Consider the following 18,252-nt stretch of genomic DNA (forward strand, 5'->3'; position numbering starts at 1 on the left):
TTGTTTGAAACAACTGTAAAAAAATAATTAATGTCTAACATTTTTTTTTTAATTCTTTTTATTAGTTAAATTAACCGATGATATTCAAAAATGGCTACTTTTGGACTTTGGTGTACAGAATAACGTTTTCTGTAAAAGTAAACGAATTTAAAAATTTTATAATATTATCTTACTTCAAGTTCAAGAATACATTCACAGTGTTATAACATTTCAGTTTTTAGTAATATTTCTTACACACTAGTCTCATCTCGAAATAGCTCCATAATGCTAGTTCTAGCAAATTAAACACTAAACCGTCTTAGAAGTCATAAAGAATATTATTACCGACAATCTCTTGAGAACAGACATGCTGAAATCAATTAGTTTTCTCATTAAACGCAAATTGTCACGGATCTTACTGCAGTGATCAGTTAAAACATGTTGGTCGTAAGATGGCCACTGGTTGCCAGTATATTTGCGAATTTAAATATTGGAGATGCAACCGATACTGGGTTCCCGGCGTTTTTAGATGAAAATGATTTAAAGGTAACGATTTTAAACAACACTATAGAGTATAGTCCTCTCTCTGCATCTGACTATCTGTCTGTCTACGTTAAACGGATTTTCATGCAGTTTTCACCATTAGATAAAGCAATTTTCGACTTCTTGCTAAATACTCTAGGGCCACTGATTACACATACTTACAAAATTTGTCGATAGCCACACGATTGTCGATAGAAGTAGAACATTGCTGATCTGTTTGTTGTCCAAATATTACTTAAACAATGTGTTTTTTTAGGATGCTGGACTTATCCCCGAGACTAAAATATACCACTTCAATAGACCGAAGAAGAAGAAACCAGACTACGTAAGAGTCTACATTTTGCTTCACTAGGGTTGCCTTCCGTCCGGGTTTTCCCGGATTTGTCCTAGTTTAGAGGGCATCCGGGGAGCGTCCGGGGAAGGTTTCATTTGTAGACCGGGTTTAAAAAAAATTATAAATAAAAAAAATTGGGCCGCCCGCGAGACACGCACTATGCTCGCACACCACGATCAACCGACGAACCAAGTATATTCACCGTTCCGCCACTCCTCCCGTCGCGGTTGCTCTTTTTGTTGACATGTCCGGCTTTCGGACTTTAAAATCACGGGTTTCCACGCGTCTTGTCCGGTTTTCCAAATTTTAGAGATGGCAACCCTAGCTTAACTATCTCAAGGCGGTCTTCAGCTGGCTACCTCAAATTACATCGGCTCATTAATTTAATCACTTCCACTATTGAACATTAGCTTCCCTGATAGATATCCACAACGCTCGATTCTGGGCAACCCTCATCCAACGTTCTCCAGCGAACCTTTCCTGCATATTATGTATCTTAGTTGAGAACTAGTCTACGTCACTTTAATAGCTTCTATGCAGTTGTTTGAGCCGCTGCTTCGGCAAAGTGGCAATAAAATATTTGTCAACTGAGATACACAGGCCATGCACAAACCTTTTTATGGGACAAGTCATTTAATACCAGCAAATTCTACATGTGATTTGGTAATAAATATAAGTTTGATAAAAAAAATGATTTTAATCTACAGTTCTATTTACGTTTACAGGACGATGAAGAAAAAGAAACCACCACAGAGAAAGATTTAAGGCCGTATTATCCTTATGGAAAACCAGAGGTAAGAATCAAAACTATTTTTTGAAAAACAGCTGTTTGTTTACCCAGCCCAATGTCGGCAGATCATTTTATTTATTAGTTGTCACTTTATTTATCGGGTAGGTTATCCGATACTTAACCGTAGGCCGTGAAACTAGCCTGGAAGATTGTATACCTTATTTCATTAAGAAAAAGTTATTTTTCTAAAAACTAAATTCTTATTTTAGAAATTCAACGAATTAAAGAGATGTATTCATATCATAGTTTTGTTAACATAGTAATAGAATATCTTTGTTTCCAGAATCGTCTACCACCAAAACTACCGATTAAGAATGTAAGTAAAATTTGTTTTAGTAAGTCAGGCTTGCTACATACATTTTCGAGTCGACACATTCGTTCGTCAATATTCATCAAAGAACTAAAATAAAATGAAGTAATTACTACACATATACGGCTTATGCCGCTCGGCTTGTTCCTTCGGGTTCGATCGTCACAATTCGGTTTAAACATTCAGACGCGGCGATGTCGAGCGGCATTTTTCCCGAACATTCGTCTACGCATTTTCGGTTTTGCCGAACGGCTAACCCCCGGTTTCTGAGGTATACTTAGCGATAGTTTATCTATTCAATAGCATTAAACTCTTTAAAAAAACGCTATTGAATAGATAAACTACCGTTAAATGTACTCAGAAACCGGGGGTAAGCCGATTAACGCCGAAACGAATATGTGTGCCTATGATTCAACATTAATTATACTTAGGTCACTACTTATATTTTGAGCCTTGACGAATCTGATTGTTTTAGACCCCATTTGGTGTTTTCATCGTAAAGTTTGACCATTTTGACTACTACATTCCTAAGAAAGTTTTGGAATCTGCGCTGAAAATATTTTCAATATCGTCGATCGAAAATTGTAAGTGTGCGGGAAAATGGTATAAGGATGTTAACATTTTCGTGCAAATATTTTTTACGACTTTCGACGTGACTTATAGAAACAGTCGTGTCTATATCGACTTATTTATTATTTTGGTGATAAAGTCCGATTTTTTGAAAATTTAAAACGCTAATATGTAGAGTTCTATCATGATTATTTTTCCCTCACCAATGAAATTCCTGAAGGGCGTCCAAGGTCACCAGTTGTGTCCGGAAAAATCGATGCTGTGCGAAAATTAGTTATGCATTTTCGTTTCCTGATGCATCAATAGATTGATACAATCCTATACATTATTTCCACTCTTAGATAAAAAATATTTGGGGAGAACATTTCTGTTTAGAAGTTTTTTTCTAAATAAGCCAATTTTTTTTCTACAAGAATTCGCAAAGGTACTCGCGGCGATTAGTGCGAACATATGCTTGAAAATTCTATCGTTTTGCTTCAAAATACATGTTGCAAATTGTGACAGACCACAGATCTAGGATCTATGCGCATGAGCCGAAAAGTAAACGTCAGTCGACTTTATGGATGCTTTAAGATGAACCAAATCCAGAAAAAGTTTTTCGCGCTCGAAGCACTTTGAAACGAATAGTCCCTTGATTTTTTATAAAAACTTTGTCACGGCCCAAAATGTCTTTAGAAAAATGTAGAATGGTTAATTCTTATTGATTTACAATCAAAAGTTTACCAAAAAACTGGTTTAAAATATGGAAAAACCACAAAATCCTACAGGTCGAGTGCCATAATGACAATGCCCGCCCTAACGCATCTTGTTAAACAACCGGCTGTTATGTGCACGAAAATAATCGAATAAATTAGTTTCTCGCCATACACTACAGTTTGACATCAAATGACTTTATTTAGTTCCAAAACGTCAAGAATAAATAGCATTAACCTAGATTTTTCATCGGCACAAGAAACAGGTTATGCTTTTAAACACCCTGTTTTGGAGGGGTCTTGGGGAAAGAAAAAAATATATTAAAAAAATATTTCGATCAGATAAAAATTTATCTAGATCATGCATAAGAATACCCGAGAACACGATAAAGTAGTTTTCACTCACATATTTACCGTTTTTCATAGTTAGGCTCAAAATATAAGTAGTGGCCCACGTATTACTATAATTACTCCTTCAAAAACTTACGTAACTTATTGTTTTTATTTCATTTGTTTAGGTGACCGACAGTGATTCATACGAAGAGAAGGTACAAATAAAATATACTTTTTCATTAAGACAATGATAGCCGAGTGACATACGTTTTCGCCTCCCAAGCCACCAATTTAATTACTATTCGAATGTGTGTATCTATGTATATACATAAAAATGGATTGCTGTTCGTTAGTCTCGCTAAAACTCTTGAACGGCTGGACCGATTAGGCTAATTTTGGTCTTGAATTATTTGTGGAAGTCCAGAGAAGGTGTAATAGGTGAATACATTTGAAAATGCGCGGTATTAAATAAAAATAAGAAAGCGTGAACGGAGCTGCGCGGGTCAGCTAGTAAGCAATAATTATGATAGAAGAAAAACATAGCACGTGATGAAATCTTGCATGATTTATAACATTCAAAATGGTATCCAAAGTCCCAATTTGCACCCATCTAGTTTGATAGCCACATAATACGTCTCTCATTCTGTAAAGCGATCTTTGCCCAGCAGTGAATCCTAGTTAAATTTTTTACTTACATTCTTTCAAGCATACTATTTTTGTGTCTGTTGATAAATTAGGAGGATCTTCAGTTGTTTCCACGAATCAATCACAGAGGTCACGAGACTACGTACGATATGATGAAATTGGTAAGCAAATCTAAGTATATAAATAAAAAGTAATACGTGTACACGCATAACTCTTGAAAAACTAAACCAAATTGTATATTTTTTTCTGTCGGGACGAAGTTTATATGGGATTGATGGGATTAAAATTCGCTTGGAAATGGACTCAACGGTATAAAATAAATTATACTATATCCGGATGAATTTGGGCCAGCCTGCTAGTAATAATAAATAAATAATAAGTCTGATAGTACTTATGTTAATAATTCCGACCATAAAATAGCTTAACAACCATAGACTACCTCTAAGGGCGACCAGTATTTCGCAAAATAACACGTTTTAAGTATTATTGAGTGTTTTTGAAGCTATTCTTTTCGTAACCCTAGTTTTTGCCTGCCTTTTCTTTTGAAGGTACCTCAATTTTTGTGTAACATATAAAATAAAAAATAATATTTTTCAGTTTGAGAGGTTAACGGAAACAAAAAAGGTACGTGGACATAGCTTTAAGTTATTTGCCTCTTTGGTGTGCGTGATGCGTACACGACTGCATAGATAATGTGCTTAGAATATGGCTATAGGCTCGCCCACGATGACGTCAGTCTAACCCTGTAAAATAGGAATCACAACAATTTTTAATTTTTTGCCCGTCTAAAAGATTGTAAGAATGTATGTCTGCACCTGTCATAAAACGTTTTATGACAACAAACGAACAAAATATCATCTAATAGATCACTAAGAAATATACATTACGTTTATATTATTAATATATTTACAATTTATTAAAAAATACAATTAAAAAATAATCATATGCAAATGTTTTTCAGTGGGACGAGTTTTACGATTTAATTGACCAAGAAAATGTAAGTAGCAGTGGTTTAAAAAAAAGTGTAATAATAGATCATATTTTTGTATATGATTGTATCATAATATTCACCTAAAATTTGTTTTATACATTTATTGAGGGCATGCTAAACGCCGAACCCGCACTTGGCCGGCGTGGTGGACTCATGGCCTAATTTCTCCCTCGTTTATTAGGAGACCCCGTTTAATGGGTCAAAAAAATCTTCTAGCCGATATTGGGATACCAGGCACTAGGACACTATAAATAGAGTCCTGCGCAGTTAGCTGGTTTCAATGATGTTGGCCGCGTTAGCCGTGTTTAAATGTATAATATATTTTTTGGTGACAGGAAAAATATAAGTCAGGTGAAATTAATCCACATGTAAGTAAACATCTTGTATGTAACTTTTCGTTTTCCTTCTTAAAAAGATGTTGAATCCCGAACGTTTTACAGGAATAGGCTAATTAATCACTACAACTTTTAAAGCAAAATCGGTTACCTCGTTTATCCCTATGTTTATATAGTGTAGGTTTAAAGATCTAAGATCTTTAAAACTACGCAACGGATTTTGATGAAGCTTTTTTAATGATAGAGTGATTCAAGAGGATGCTATATTATGAATGCTATGATTCTAATGTGAAGTCGTAGAGAAACATATTTTTTGCGGTAACATTTCAAACACTTGCTCTACGAGGTCGATCAAAATCAATCAGCCCTCAGTGAGTTAGAATATGTGGTTGAAAGTCAACTTTTATTCTTTCTAAATCATACACAAGCGAAGCCGCGCGAATCCACTAGTACCTAATAAAGGTATCGACAAAAAATGTATCTAACCACATAAAAAATCAAGTAATAAATAACACCTAGTAATTCCAAGGGAAAAACCCTTTGACATTTGACGTGACATTTGTAGAAACCCACGCATATCCAGTTGTAAACTTAGTTTAGAAATAAACATCAAACTTGGATGTCTTACAGTGGGAGCAAGAATTGGATAAGTGGGCGGTACGTATCTTATTTATACAGATATTTACAGGCTATTTACTAAAAGATACTGTTAAAAACTTTATTATTTCTAGGGTATTTTTTTGTTTTAGTAATCACGATTGGGGAAATTCCCAACGAACATTTTCATCGATTTACAAAAACACAATCTCTAAATTTCGCTTTTTTTACATTACTACTAAGTTACTACTTTTACTTCTGAAGCTGTAGAAAACAATATTAGTCTCATGTAAGAAATACAAATCCCATGTAATAGGAAACGAACCTATTGATGCGTATCGATAGATATACATGATCGATGTCCCAAGACTTTTTTTAATTTCCCCCTAAAATTATAATTCGTGAAAGTTTGTTATGCCCGAAATATACAATTCTCATGGTAGTTTGCTGTTCATAGCAGCATTCATGTGAATTGGATTATTTTAACTGTGTTCCAATTTTACAATTTCAAAGTATTTCAGATAATTAACAAACATAATAATTACAGGCTTATTCCCGGAATTTGATAAAGAGAAGTAAGGTAAATAACCTATGTTTACCCACTAATTCCTACAAAAACAAAAAACAAAATCCATGACTATTGCCTATATAAATACGAAATTCTGTCAGTCTGTTACACTTTCACGACTAAACTGCTAACCCGTATTATTTAGCCTGGAAACACTTGAAGACCTAATAAGTCGAATACATTTATTTTACTAACTTTTTAAAATAGTGTTATAGTTGCTTATTTAATTTTGTATATTTCACTTTTTTTTTAACTATATGTAATAAGTAATTCTAAAGTATAATAAATCCTAAGTATTATTTTCTATTACAGGCCGAAAAAGTCAAAGCTGTAAGCATAATGGGTACTTATTCTTACATAAAAAAAATATGTTTTTTATACTAAAGCTGATTTTAATGTAATTTACAGCTACGGGCGCGAGAAAGAGTTATAATGACCCTTCCTCCGAAAATTGTGCAAAATTTGGGAGTAAGTATATCTTTAAACCAACCCCGATATAATAATCTATCATTCAGCCGAGTTCGATCTAAACCGGTGTATTCGTTTAGGCGTTGTGGAGTTATAACCGGAGTTACTATTATTTCGATTAAATTCGTATCAATGTTTAAAAATTGGTTTTCATTTCAGATGGATCCTTATTGGGGACCCAATAACTTCCAAGGAAGAAATAAGGTAAGAGTTATTATTGCGCTTATTATACCCGAAGTTATAATCAGAGGCATTTCGCCATTCACAATGTAATTAATTAGTCCCATGTAATAGTGAACAAGCCTTTTGCCATACACCGGGCCTATTACCAAACGTGGTATATCAAAAAAATATATGACTTTGGTATATCAAAAATATATAATATATGTTGCATAAATGCATACAGATATAATAAGTCTTATTCCATCATTAGGACAGACAGACTGCTAAGGGTCGCCGATCCTTCGAGCAACCAGAACGAAGTGGAAACAGTCAAAGGAAGCCAGAAGATCAGCTAGCAAGACCTGGAGTACGTATAAAATTTCCACAATTATAGGATTTTTTTTTCTTAACAAAAGATATCAAGTTTTATAAGAGATTGTTTTAAAAGAAGTTTGCTAGAAGTCGGTTAAAAGCCTTCACTCTTCTCAATGAACGAGAGATTGCATATAAGGTTGTCTGGTTAAAATAGTACAAGCTCTGCTTAGTTTAGAATCAGATGGCCGTATGTCAGAAGTCCAACGATATTTTTTCATTGCTTAGTCTATTTATTTATTTCAGAATAATCAACCACCTGTGAGTCGTCGAAACGCTGAATCTTTGATTAGGTCTGGTCGCCGAAATTACCAAAATGGAGACCCAAATCTGGAACCTTATATTCAACACCAACGCAGTTTGGCTTTTGTGAGTAAATCAAAACCTTTACAGATTACACGACATACGAGATGAGCCCCAAGCAATGTAAATCTAAAAAAATAATTCATACCCTTTTAACCATGTCTCAGATTGTCATTAGGCTATATATCATGAACCAAGAAAGTTAGACAATGAAATGAAAATTTCTAGAAATCTTTTTTGCACATTTCGCCATTATTATTTAATAATATTATTTTTACGATTGAACTACAGAATGATTTAAGAGGTGCCCCACCACCTCCGCCACCACGACCCCAAGTAAGTAACCTTTTCTATTTATCACAACTTTTGAGTCATTTGCTAATGAGCAAAAAAGTTAACTCCGGACCCTAACCAAATAATACTAATATACGAACACATTATTTTTACATACCTACATACTTGTAATCAAGCCGTTTCTCTTGCCACTTGCAAACTTTTTTACTTCATTCACACTCACACATCTTATCACCACAACCAATCTGAATCCAAAAACCAATTCCAAGCTTTAAAATACTTAAAATTACTCTTTATAGGGTCAGGCACCAGCTCCATATCCTTCTGCAAGAAGAGAGGAAGAAGGTCACTATGATTATAGACCGAGGATAAACGTGCGGCCGTACAGGTTTGCTGAAGGTGGCCCTGGGTACCGGGGAGGTGGGCCTAGAGGGTATGGTCCTGGGCCTAGAGGGTATGCGGGCCCAGGAAGGAATGGTCCTGGCAATCCAACTGTCCAAGGGGCTCCAGAACCTCCAATAGCACCGAGAACACCAAACCCTTCTCCATTCGGCAATGATGAGGCCATGACTTCGGTAGAAGCAATGATTGTAAGCATCTAAAGTAATTTTTAAGTTCTTGAAGATATGTTGAAAGCAATAATAATGCTTACAATATTTCTTTTTTCAATATTTCTTCTAAAAGGTTTAAGTTAATACGATTTTTTTTTAAATATGTACATGCATAATATTACACCCGTAATACAAGCATTTGTAGGAACATATGTATAAAATACACACACGTTACACCATCAACAACGTCAGTGCCATGTAATAGGGGCGAGGCACGTTTAAGACATGTTTTTTTAAAAATTAGAAAAGACCAATGGACCACTGTCATTCCTGGATCGTGAGGTCATCATGCTCGATTAGCCGTTGCATTAACTACCGCTCAGATCTCAGAGGTCATCAAATAACATAAAAATTTATAATAGCGATAGCCAAGTGGCTTAAATTGCGCCCCCCACACCAGTGGTCGATGGTTCGTACCCGAGGCAATTCACCAATGATTTTTCGATGTTTCCTATTAGAAATAATTATCACTTATTTCAACGGTGAAGGAAAACCTTGCATGCCTGAGAGTTCTCTGGAACAGTTCTTGAACTATGTAAAATCCCCAACCCGCACTTGGCCAGCGTGGTGGACTCAAGGGCTAACTCCTACCTCATTGCGGGAGGAGACCCTTGCACAACAGTGGGACATTAATGGGTTAATTTATAATATTTTCAGGCAAACGAGCCATTTGTACTACCTAGAAGACAGTCAGAAGGCCTGCAACTGACAGATGAAAACAAAAAAGACATAGAAAGAGAACTGGCGGCTCAAGTAGATAAATACATAGAGATGGAGAAGCAGTTCGCGACTGACAGCGCCAGGGCCGTTAACAGAAGAATGGATGGAGACTATGAGTCTACCACGCTGACTCCACAACATGTTTTTAGAGTCTTAAAAAGACCACGTTTAAGCCCGTAATTACGAAATTGCTGCTAATTCTGAAGATGTTACTAAAAAAAAGTATTGATGTAATAAAGCGGAAAATTATATTTGTTTGGTGATTTATTTTAGTCAATTTATCACAAATCATCGAACTTGGTAAGGTATTTTTAAACATTTGGTATAACTAACTACCTTAGTAAGCTTTAAGTAACTTATTATTTTATTTTATCGTATGGTAAGTGGTCAACCCAGTGACTAACTTGTTAAACCACCCGAAAAGCTTTCGCATGGCTTAGCGACCGTTATTTTCATAGACAACAGCCAAGACCAACAGTCAGCCAATAAAAAGAATGACCGCGCCGAGAGTTGCTTAACTCACTGATTGTTTAGCGGTTACCTATCATGCTGGGGCATTCGGTAGTGGAAAACACTGCAAACAAGAGTAAAACTGTAGGACACATCTATAGTCAGAACAAAGGACTATGGGCAAAAAAGTATGGGCTCCGTCCCCACCTACCAACAAACATGGAACTGATACCAACGTGTTCATAAAGTGCCCCCTATTTAATTAAAATCCTTTGTTTTTGATAAATCAGTGGGAATATATATTTAAAAAAAAAAACAATTTGTAATTATTATTTAACGTATATTATTTTTATTTTACATTTGTAAGTTATTTTAACATTATTGTTATATTACAGTACTAACTCATATGTATAATAATGTCCTCCTAGCCGATATACGGCTACGGCGGTCAGTTTCATTGAAACTGGCCATCTGTGCCGGACTTTGTTTATAGTGTCCAAGTGTGTGCACAATACACAGGTACACTCTCATAGTTTGGTGGGACGGATAACCGACACGACCAGTGAGAGGTCAGGCGCAGGACCGACGGCTTTACGTGCTCTCCGAGACACGGAGGTCTTCGACCTCAACTTCCTAACTCCGGGCAATCTCTAGGAAATTCTTAACAGAAAATCTCAGAAAAGACTGTTTGGCCCGACCCAGGATTCGAACCCGAGACCTCTCGCACCGCAGTCGCATATACTACCGACCGCGCCACAGAGGCACTCATATGTATATACTTATATCATTTCCATTATATGGTTAATACATGTTATTGATTTCATATTTCAATAATTATTTTTACTCGTCAATTATAATGCTGTCTAACAGATGCGCTGGCAGATTAAAATCTGATCAGATCTAAAATCGTGGGTTGGAGAGCGGGGGGAGGGGGTTATTTTGTACCCAGCTATCTTCATGTGCATGCGGCGTCCGCCGCTGTGCACTAATTAATAAATAAATGAGCATGTATTTTGGAATTAGTCGTCAATAATACGTTAACGAGATATTCGTTTAAACGTAAGATACTATGAGAACCCCATGCATTTGGGCAATGTCGCCATAGTATAAAAATATCGTCTTGCCGAGATATATCAATTGAGCTACATTTCATTTTTGTTGATGGGTGGGGACGATTCCGCCCATAGTCCTTTTAAAAACATAAAAGTAAACAAAATAACAACAGACCTACAAAATCCGAGACATTTTATTAAAACTTATAACACTTCAATTGTAAGGCAACAGGGGATTCCTCGCGTAATTTCCTGACTGTTCCGAACAACGATTTGTCTGCACAAGTACCGTCGATTTATCACGGACCCTCGCTCCGTCACTATGTCATGACATATTGACAGCTTGACAGGTATCTCGGCGAACGAATTTTTCATCGTTTTGAAGTTTTGTAGTAGTTTAGAAAGATTCTACAGCTATTCTCTGCACTAAACTAAAAAATCCTCCCAAAAACTTATTACCCTTGAACTAATGCACTAGAACTGCGCCCCTTGCATATAGTAAAACTATATTTTTTAGGTGAATTCTAATAACAAATAGACTAGAAAATAGTCACTTTATTCGTAGTAATAGAGCATTTTCGTCTCCTCAACGCAGCTTAAGTTTTTAAATAAAATTAGACAATATAATCTGGTTTAAATATATTTGTAACCTGTAAATATTGTTGTAATTTTAAAATACTTAAGTTTTTAGCATATTCAGGAGCAAATATTTTCGAAAAAATCACACGAAAAATACGACTTTAAGATTCAAAAATTAGCTTAAAAAACTTTCCTTTACAATACCTACCTGAATAAGGATGAAACAAATTAATAATCATCATAATTTTGGAAGATGTATGATGCTTCAGAAAACCATTACTAATTAAAGATGTTCTACAAATTGCGTCACATATTCCTGTTCGATATTGAATACTTATTATTTAAATCATTAAAAAATAATATAGGTCAGTAGGCTGTCCATTTTAATGAAATACAATTTCTTCTGACTGCAATGAAACCTCAGGGTTCACTCATGAATGCGCACTGGAAATTAATTAAAACTTAAAATAATTTATGATTCATTTACACACATTTACATTTTATTAACTGGCACCGAGGTTTCAGGATTTTAATCTGAATTAATTACAGATTTATATAACACTACAGGCAGGTAGCTCATTATCTACCTTATTTGCTGCTTAAAAAGCAATTTTCTGTTGCGGGACATGACACGAGGATGGTACAAACAACGAACATAAAGTACAGTTTGACATGAATAACTATTTATAATCACTCAAATATATGCCAAGGAGCCAGACTCAAAATCTCTACCTTTCTGAGGTACATTTAGCGGTAGTTTATTTATTTAATAGCGTTTAAACTCAGACAAACATGAGAGTTTGAATAGACAAACTACCGTTAAATGTACCTCAGAAACCGGACATAAATTGAGTATGAAAGGCGCAAATAGATTTTGAAAAACGTTGCAACTACAGGGTTTATACACACGCACCAAAAACCTAAGTAAAAACCAATTCCTAGAATCCCTACTCATGTTATACGAGATTGTACATAAATCACATAATCCCCTTTTGAAGAGTATTTCTCATTATCACACCCTATATTTTAACCGACTTCAAAAAGAAGTGACTATAAACCTGATTAAATTTTGTCAATCAACTTTCAAAAATCAATATCAAATCATTTACCATTGAGGCCCAAAAAATCCAGCTACGATTTCAAGCCAAATGTTGACAATAATTGTCACTTAACTTTATCCAATCAGTGATCTTCATTTTCTCGAAGAAAACGTGGATCTCCGGGCATATTTCTGTTCAGTGTCTAATAAGTCGCCTTGAATATACATAGCGAACAAATAAGACGATTTAAATGCATTGAGAACTGTTGACAAAGTTTTGCTACTGTTTTAATAAGAATACCTTACTTTCTCGCGTTTAGATGCTAAGGGACTGTGTTGTTTTTCAGTATTCTTTGATTACAAATAGCTATTTAAAGAATGAAAGTATGTCATTATTAGAAGTTGATGCAACATAGGTTTTAGTTATGACTTTTGGAAGATGAATTCATGCAGTTTTTTTGTTACAGCAGCCCAATCGCTAATTCATAAGATAGAAAAGTCAGAAGTACGTATGCCACTTACAAGCTGCACCAATGCCACTCCTAAACGAAGTGTCCGAAAATAACATAATATCATTAAATACAATCCAGGCACTAAGAATTGCGTCGTGAGACTTTTACAAACAACGGACAGAAACAAGACCCGAAACAACTATTTATGGATAACACAAACAGTGTTCCGTATGGGTATTGAACACACGACCTGACGCAGTTACAGTTGCGTATCGATCACTTTAACAAAAAAAAAGCTATTTCGTTGTGTAACTAGTATAAAAGTAGGTACCTAGTTTAACCATAATTTTAAAAGCATAATTTAACTCCTAACTAAAGATATCGATCTCTAACCTACAATTAAACAAGTCTACCCATCAATTAATCTCCATCGCGGCTTACCCTCAACCATTAGTCGTCTCTACTTTGTAAAGTAGAACATTGTACAAAGTACAGATCAGCCTTGTAATCTCTTGCTAAGTGCATCAAGCACGCGCGCGCACTTACACTGTGTGTTGCACTTTGAAAACATACGGATTGTGGAAGAAGTGTTTTGGCACGCGAGAAATAGAAGACCTTTTGGGTTATTTCCTGAGTACCCCGATCCCCGAAGCCCTCGTCCCGGAGGACTCTGGTTTATTTTCATCTTAACAAACTATTTTAAAAGTAAATTGGGGCTCTCCGTGACAGGGGCCTTGTCGTTGAGCAATAAAAGAGCACAAAATTACATTTACACGTATCACTTTTTCTGCTCTAGCTTCCCGATAAATTAATAAGTAGGTAAGTTAGCTGCTATTTGCACCAATATCAACCCTCAGGCATGCGAAACTACAAAACTTTCTAGCAATAAATCAACAAATAACGCGAAAAGTTCTCGTTATTCCTAAGTAATTTGTTACTGCCATGAATCATGATAGATTTTAAATAGACTTACGATTTCGAAGACAATTTTGTTTTATGCTAACGTTTCGCTTTTCTTAATTGTCATAAAACTTAGTAATAAGACTTGAAATGTTTTTGCTTAGCTAGCTTAAAGATAACTAGTTTGTTTCATTGAAATGTCGTGACAATTATTTTTTAACACTGATGCCTGACTGACTGTCTGAAAATGTACTAATGATGAAACTATGTACTAGAATTTTGAATTAAATTCTGTTAGTAAATAGAAATCTTAATAAAAGATTTCATTTTAGTTTGGAAAATCATGCTCTATTTTTAATTCTATGAAACGAAAAATCAAATCTAGGTAAGTAATTCACTTACCTAGATTTGACCATAATAGTTAAGTAGTAAATAGATAGTAAAGCGAAATACTTTGGTACCTACCCTACAACTTTGAAAAGCTGCACTAAGAATTAATCCTTCATTACGAAGTTTTTGGGAACAAACTACAACAATTGATAAGGACAACACAAATTTTTGTTTCAAAAAAATCAAATCCACAACCTCTAACAACTATAACAAAAACTTCACGACCACTTTCACCACAGTGCAAATATACCACTCCATTTCTGAAAAGTCGAAACTACCAAAAAATACGAAAAAAGAACACGTTTATTGTACGGGACTCCCTTAATTTGATTTACTTTTTTATTCTTTAGTATTTGTTGTTACAGCAGCAACGGAAATGCATAATCTGAAAATTTCTGCTTCCTAGCTTCCTTCTATTACGATTTATGAGATCACAGCCTGGTGACAGACGGACAGACAGACAGCGGCAGTTTAGTAATAGGGTTCCGATTTTACTCTTTAATTATGGAACCCTAACTAGCGAGTTTTTAAATACTTACGTGCCTTCAAAAAGTTCTTCGTGCTCGCACATTTTCTTCACCCGTGTGTTACACAAGCAACTTGAAGGTACAAGTCGACATGAGATCATGTAGCAGTTTAGTCACTTCTTGCATTTATGAAGAGTTAACGATAAGCCTGTTCTTAGCTAGAAACAAGTTCAACAACATCTGTACATTGTGTAGGTATTGTATTGTGAAGGAAACTGCGGAATGTAGGGGAGTTTTAGTTCTTAGTTGAATGTTACCTAATACCCTTGTTTGATTGTGTCTTATGCAAAGACGTATAATAATAATATGACCTCAGACGTTGCATGTGAATTAAAGCAAATCTAAAGGATTTTCTTTTACTTTGTAGGTACCTACTTGTAGTGAAGATAGGTAGTATGATTTATTTTCTAGTGGCAGCATACGTAATAAACAGCGAAAGGTCAATAACTATGAACAGTATATTTGCACTTGTAATTTCTTCCATGGCGATAAAAATATCATGAAATTCGGAGAATTCCCAAAAATCGGGAAGCGTAATCATATTTGTATAAAGCGCCATCTATATTTTTTATGTTAATCTACTGCGATATACAAGACTCTTTGGAACAAACGAAGTACGAATAAAATCAACTAGATGGCGTTTTACACAATAAGACTTCGACTGTATATTGGACTGTCCATGAATAATGGTCTTCGCGAATCATTTTAACACAAAAGGATAAAATAAAAAGTTTTCTTTAAATATTCACAGTATGTATTAGCATTTTATAATATTTACAAGGTACAGGTACACATTGCTAAGGGATAAAAATAAAATACAAAATCACAGCATTGTACAAAACATGTAACATAAAAAAACTACCAACTTAAATTTTCTATGTAACAAAATAATTTTATCTATTTTAGAATAACAATAAAGATATTATAGTGCATAGATACCTATTTACATATTTAATTATTTGAGAGAGTAACTATCTAGTAACCATAGTTATTCATAGCCTATGTCACATAGTTTTTACTACATTTTTTGACATATTAGCACTCTATGGAGAATGAGAAAATACCGTTATTTAAAAAATCTTAATGATTAAACCATGTGAGCAGCAAAATAAGCATAATTTTGGGGTAACTTTCTCATACTTTGTTTTTTATATAATACATCAGAAGTGGCATGTGGCACTTTAGTAGACCCAACATTTATCTCTGGCTAGAATCCAATCTACTATTTAGTTACCATAGATGCCTACTCCATAGGAAAAAGGTGAGACTATGTTACTTTAGTCACACTTTCCTGTGGCAGTAGTAAAGACCAAAGAAGAAAACCATCAACCAGATTGTATCTTTTAATTACAGATCTGATCTTAATACTGGTCAAATTAGCCACCTCTATAAAAGACCATAAACAAATCTTCTCTCTCATTGCCCCTCAAGTTTGTCCTCACTAAACTGCGATGATATCCAAGTAAGCGCCCATTTTAAATTCGTCAACATATACTTAAGAGCTTTAGTCCAATGTTCTTCAGAATTAAATTGAATTTTAATAGAATAAGCATGCGGAGGAGAAGCTGTATCTTCAATCTTGCCTTTATCTATTCTGTAAGGTAAGCAGAAACCTGTATTTCCTTTCTCTACTTGCTCTTTAAATTGCTGAAGACAATCTAAGAATGCTACCATTGCAGCATCGAATTTCGTATCCCAGAGAAAACGGAAGCCTCCTGAACCATATAGAGGAAGGACTTTTTGATCTTCAATTACTTCTATGTATGAATGGTTACCGTACGGCACTAATCGGTACCGTTGGAAATTGAAACTTATTTTCCTTGCTAAAGACGATAGTAGAAGTACAGTTTGTCCCCATGCTGCGTTTATTTCTGACCAATCAACAGGAGCGGATGGTAGTCTACCCAAACGGAAGTTATTTATAATACCGAACTGCCCAGAATCAGAGATATGGAATGTTGCTTTGAAAATGTTAGTTTTCTTTAACTTGTCTAGCTGTGTCTGTGTATATGAGAGCTGACATTCGTAAAACTTCATTTGATCTTCAATTGTCATTAAGTCTTTCCGATATCTTGTGTATTCTCTCCAATATACATCTTGTTCCTTCTCTAACCTCTCTTTCTCTCGTTCCTGCACATCGATTTCCTCTTTCATAGCCCTTTCTTCTTTCTGCAAGGAAGATAATTCTTGTAATAGTCGACTCTGTTCCTGTTTCCAATCGTCCAGTTCTTTTTCTAGCCCCTCTAAGTTTAAATCCTCTTTATCGTCCTCTAACTTCTTTAAATAGTCGTTGTAGTCCTTCCATTCCGCTTCAGTCTGTCTCAATTGATTGTCCATCAGTTCTAGAAGAGTATCCGTACATTCATCGCAAAGAGGATGGTCCACATCAGAGTTATTTGACAATAGATCGAATAATGTAGCTTTTACATGTAACTGATGTCCTAAGGATGTTGTTTCCCAGCCGTCTGAGATCACCATAAAGCCGTTCGCGCCATTTCCTGACTCAGACATGCGAAAGGGGGGCACGTAATGCTCCAAACTTGTGGACTGCATATCCAGGTCTACCTCATTGTTCCTTCGTATCTGAAGGGTCAGATCGGCTATAGTGTGTTCCCCAAGGTTGTTTAAGGACTCGTCCAGCTTCAAAGGCTGTAAACATCGCTGGCACGAAAAGTTTACGAAAGATTTTGTGTCACTCATCGTAACAACCCTTCACTATTACGTCATGAACAAACTGCAACAGTTATTGAACGCTATTTTACGTAACACGTGTCAAATTACAGTTTTCAGTTGTTTTTTTCACTGTAGGATCGTTTGTTTGGCAAAATTTTCACGAAATAAAATGAAAACAAAGAACTTCAAAGATCGATCAAAATTTATTTTGCGTATTTGACTTTGACGTTTGTAGTGATGTGCCGTTGTGCCACATTTCAAATAGTGTTTGACTTCAAAAATCGACTGGAATTAGCAAAACTTTTATTGAATGTACTAACCTCGACGTTCTTATTCATAATATGGAGCATGATTTTATTGCATTTGCATGCATAATGCTAGCGAAAGCTAAATGCATATTCGCTGATGTGAGAAACGTGTGTTATTTATAGGTCTTGTCCAACTCAAAATGTATAGGACGCACATAAATTTTCACAATGTTAATAATAGCTCGACATAAATGAGAAACCAAAAAAAAGAAGTTTTAAATATAATTGGTAATATATCTTGGTGTTTCTTATTTTTTACATGATT

At 35.1% G+C, this 18,252-nt stretch overlaps 2 protein-coding genes across 2 annotated transcripts; one reads left to right on the forward strand and one right to left on the reverse strand.

The window, feature by feature from the left end:
- The first annotated feature begins 389 nt into the window (after positions 1 to 389).
- LOC142984189 (uncharacterized) lies at positions 390 to 9,868 on the forward strand. The gene is made up of 19 exons (XM_076131618.1): positions 390 to 525; positions 779 to 847; positions 1,582 to 1,650; positions 1,930 to 1,962; positions 3,737 to 3,766; positions 4,289 to 4,357; positions 4,794 to 4,820; positions 5,158 to 5,193; positions 5,523 to 5,555; positions 6,153 to 6,179; positions 6,667 to 6,699; positions 7,000 to 7,017; positions 7,096 to 7,155; positions 7,315 to 7,359; positions 7,589 to 7,684; positions 7,936 to 8,058; positions 8,284 to 8,328; positions 8,586 to 8,876; positions 9,555 to 9,868. Exons 1-19 carry the CDS (start codon positions 418 to 420, stop codon positions 9,795 to 9,797), a joined length of 1,455 nt encoding a protein of 484 aa, XP_075987733.1. The 5' UTR covers positions 390 to 417; the 3' UTR covers positions 9,798 to 9,868.
- Positions 9,869 to 15,737: 5,869 nt separating this feature from the next.
- Positions 15,738 to 17,925, reverse strand: Atg6 (Beclin-1-like Atg6). Its single transcript, XM_076131715.1, has one exon. It carries the CDS (start codon positions 17,704 to 17,706, stop codon positions 16,423 to 16,425), a length of 1,284 nt encoding a protein of 427 aa, XP_075987830.1. The 5' UTR covers positions 17,707 to 17,925; the 3' UTR covers positions 15,738 to 16,422.
- Positions 17,926 to 18,252: the final 327 nt, after the last annotated feature.

This window comes from Anticarsia gemmatalis, chromosome 26, assembly GCF_050436995.1.
Source record: "Anticarsia gemmatalis isolate Benzon Research Colony breed Stoneville strain chromosome 26, ilAntGemm2 primary, whole genome shotgun sequence".
Classification (NCBI taxonomy): Eukaryota; Metazoa; Arthropoda; class Insecta; order Lepidoptera; family Erebidae; genus Anticarsia; species Anticarsia gemmatalis.

What these genes read in the sequence shown, in the direction of transcription:
- Atg6 (XM_076131715.1), bottom strand. Translation starts at nt 17,706, where the DNA reads ATGAGTGACACAAAATCTTTCGTAAACTTTTCGTGCCAGCGATGTTTA.
- LOC142984189 (XM_076131618.1), top strand. Translation starts at nt 418, where the DNA reads ATGTTGGTCGTAAGATGGCCACTGGTTGCCAGTATATTTGCGAATTTA. An exon ending in AGAAGAAGAAACCAGACTAC is followed by an intron (nt 848 to 1,581) that starts GTAAGAGTCTAC and finishes TTACGTTTACAG; the next exon opens with GACGATGAAGAAAAAGAAAC. An exon ending in CAAAACTACCGATTAAGAAT is followed by an intron (nt 1,963 to 3,736) that starts GTAAGTAAAATT and finishes TCATTTGTTTAG; the next exon opens with GTGACCGACAGTGATTCATA.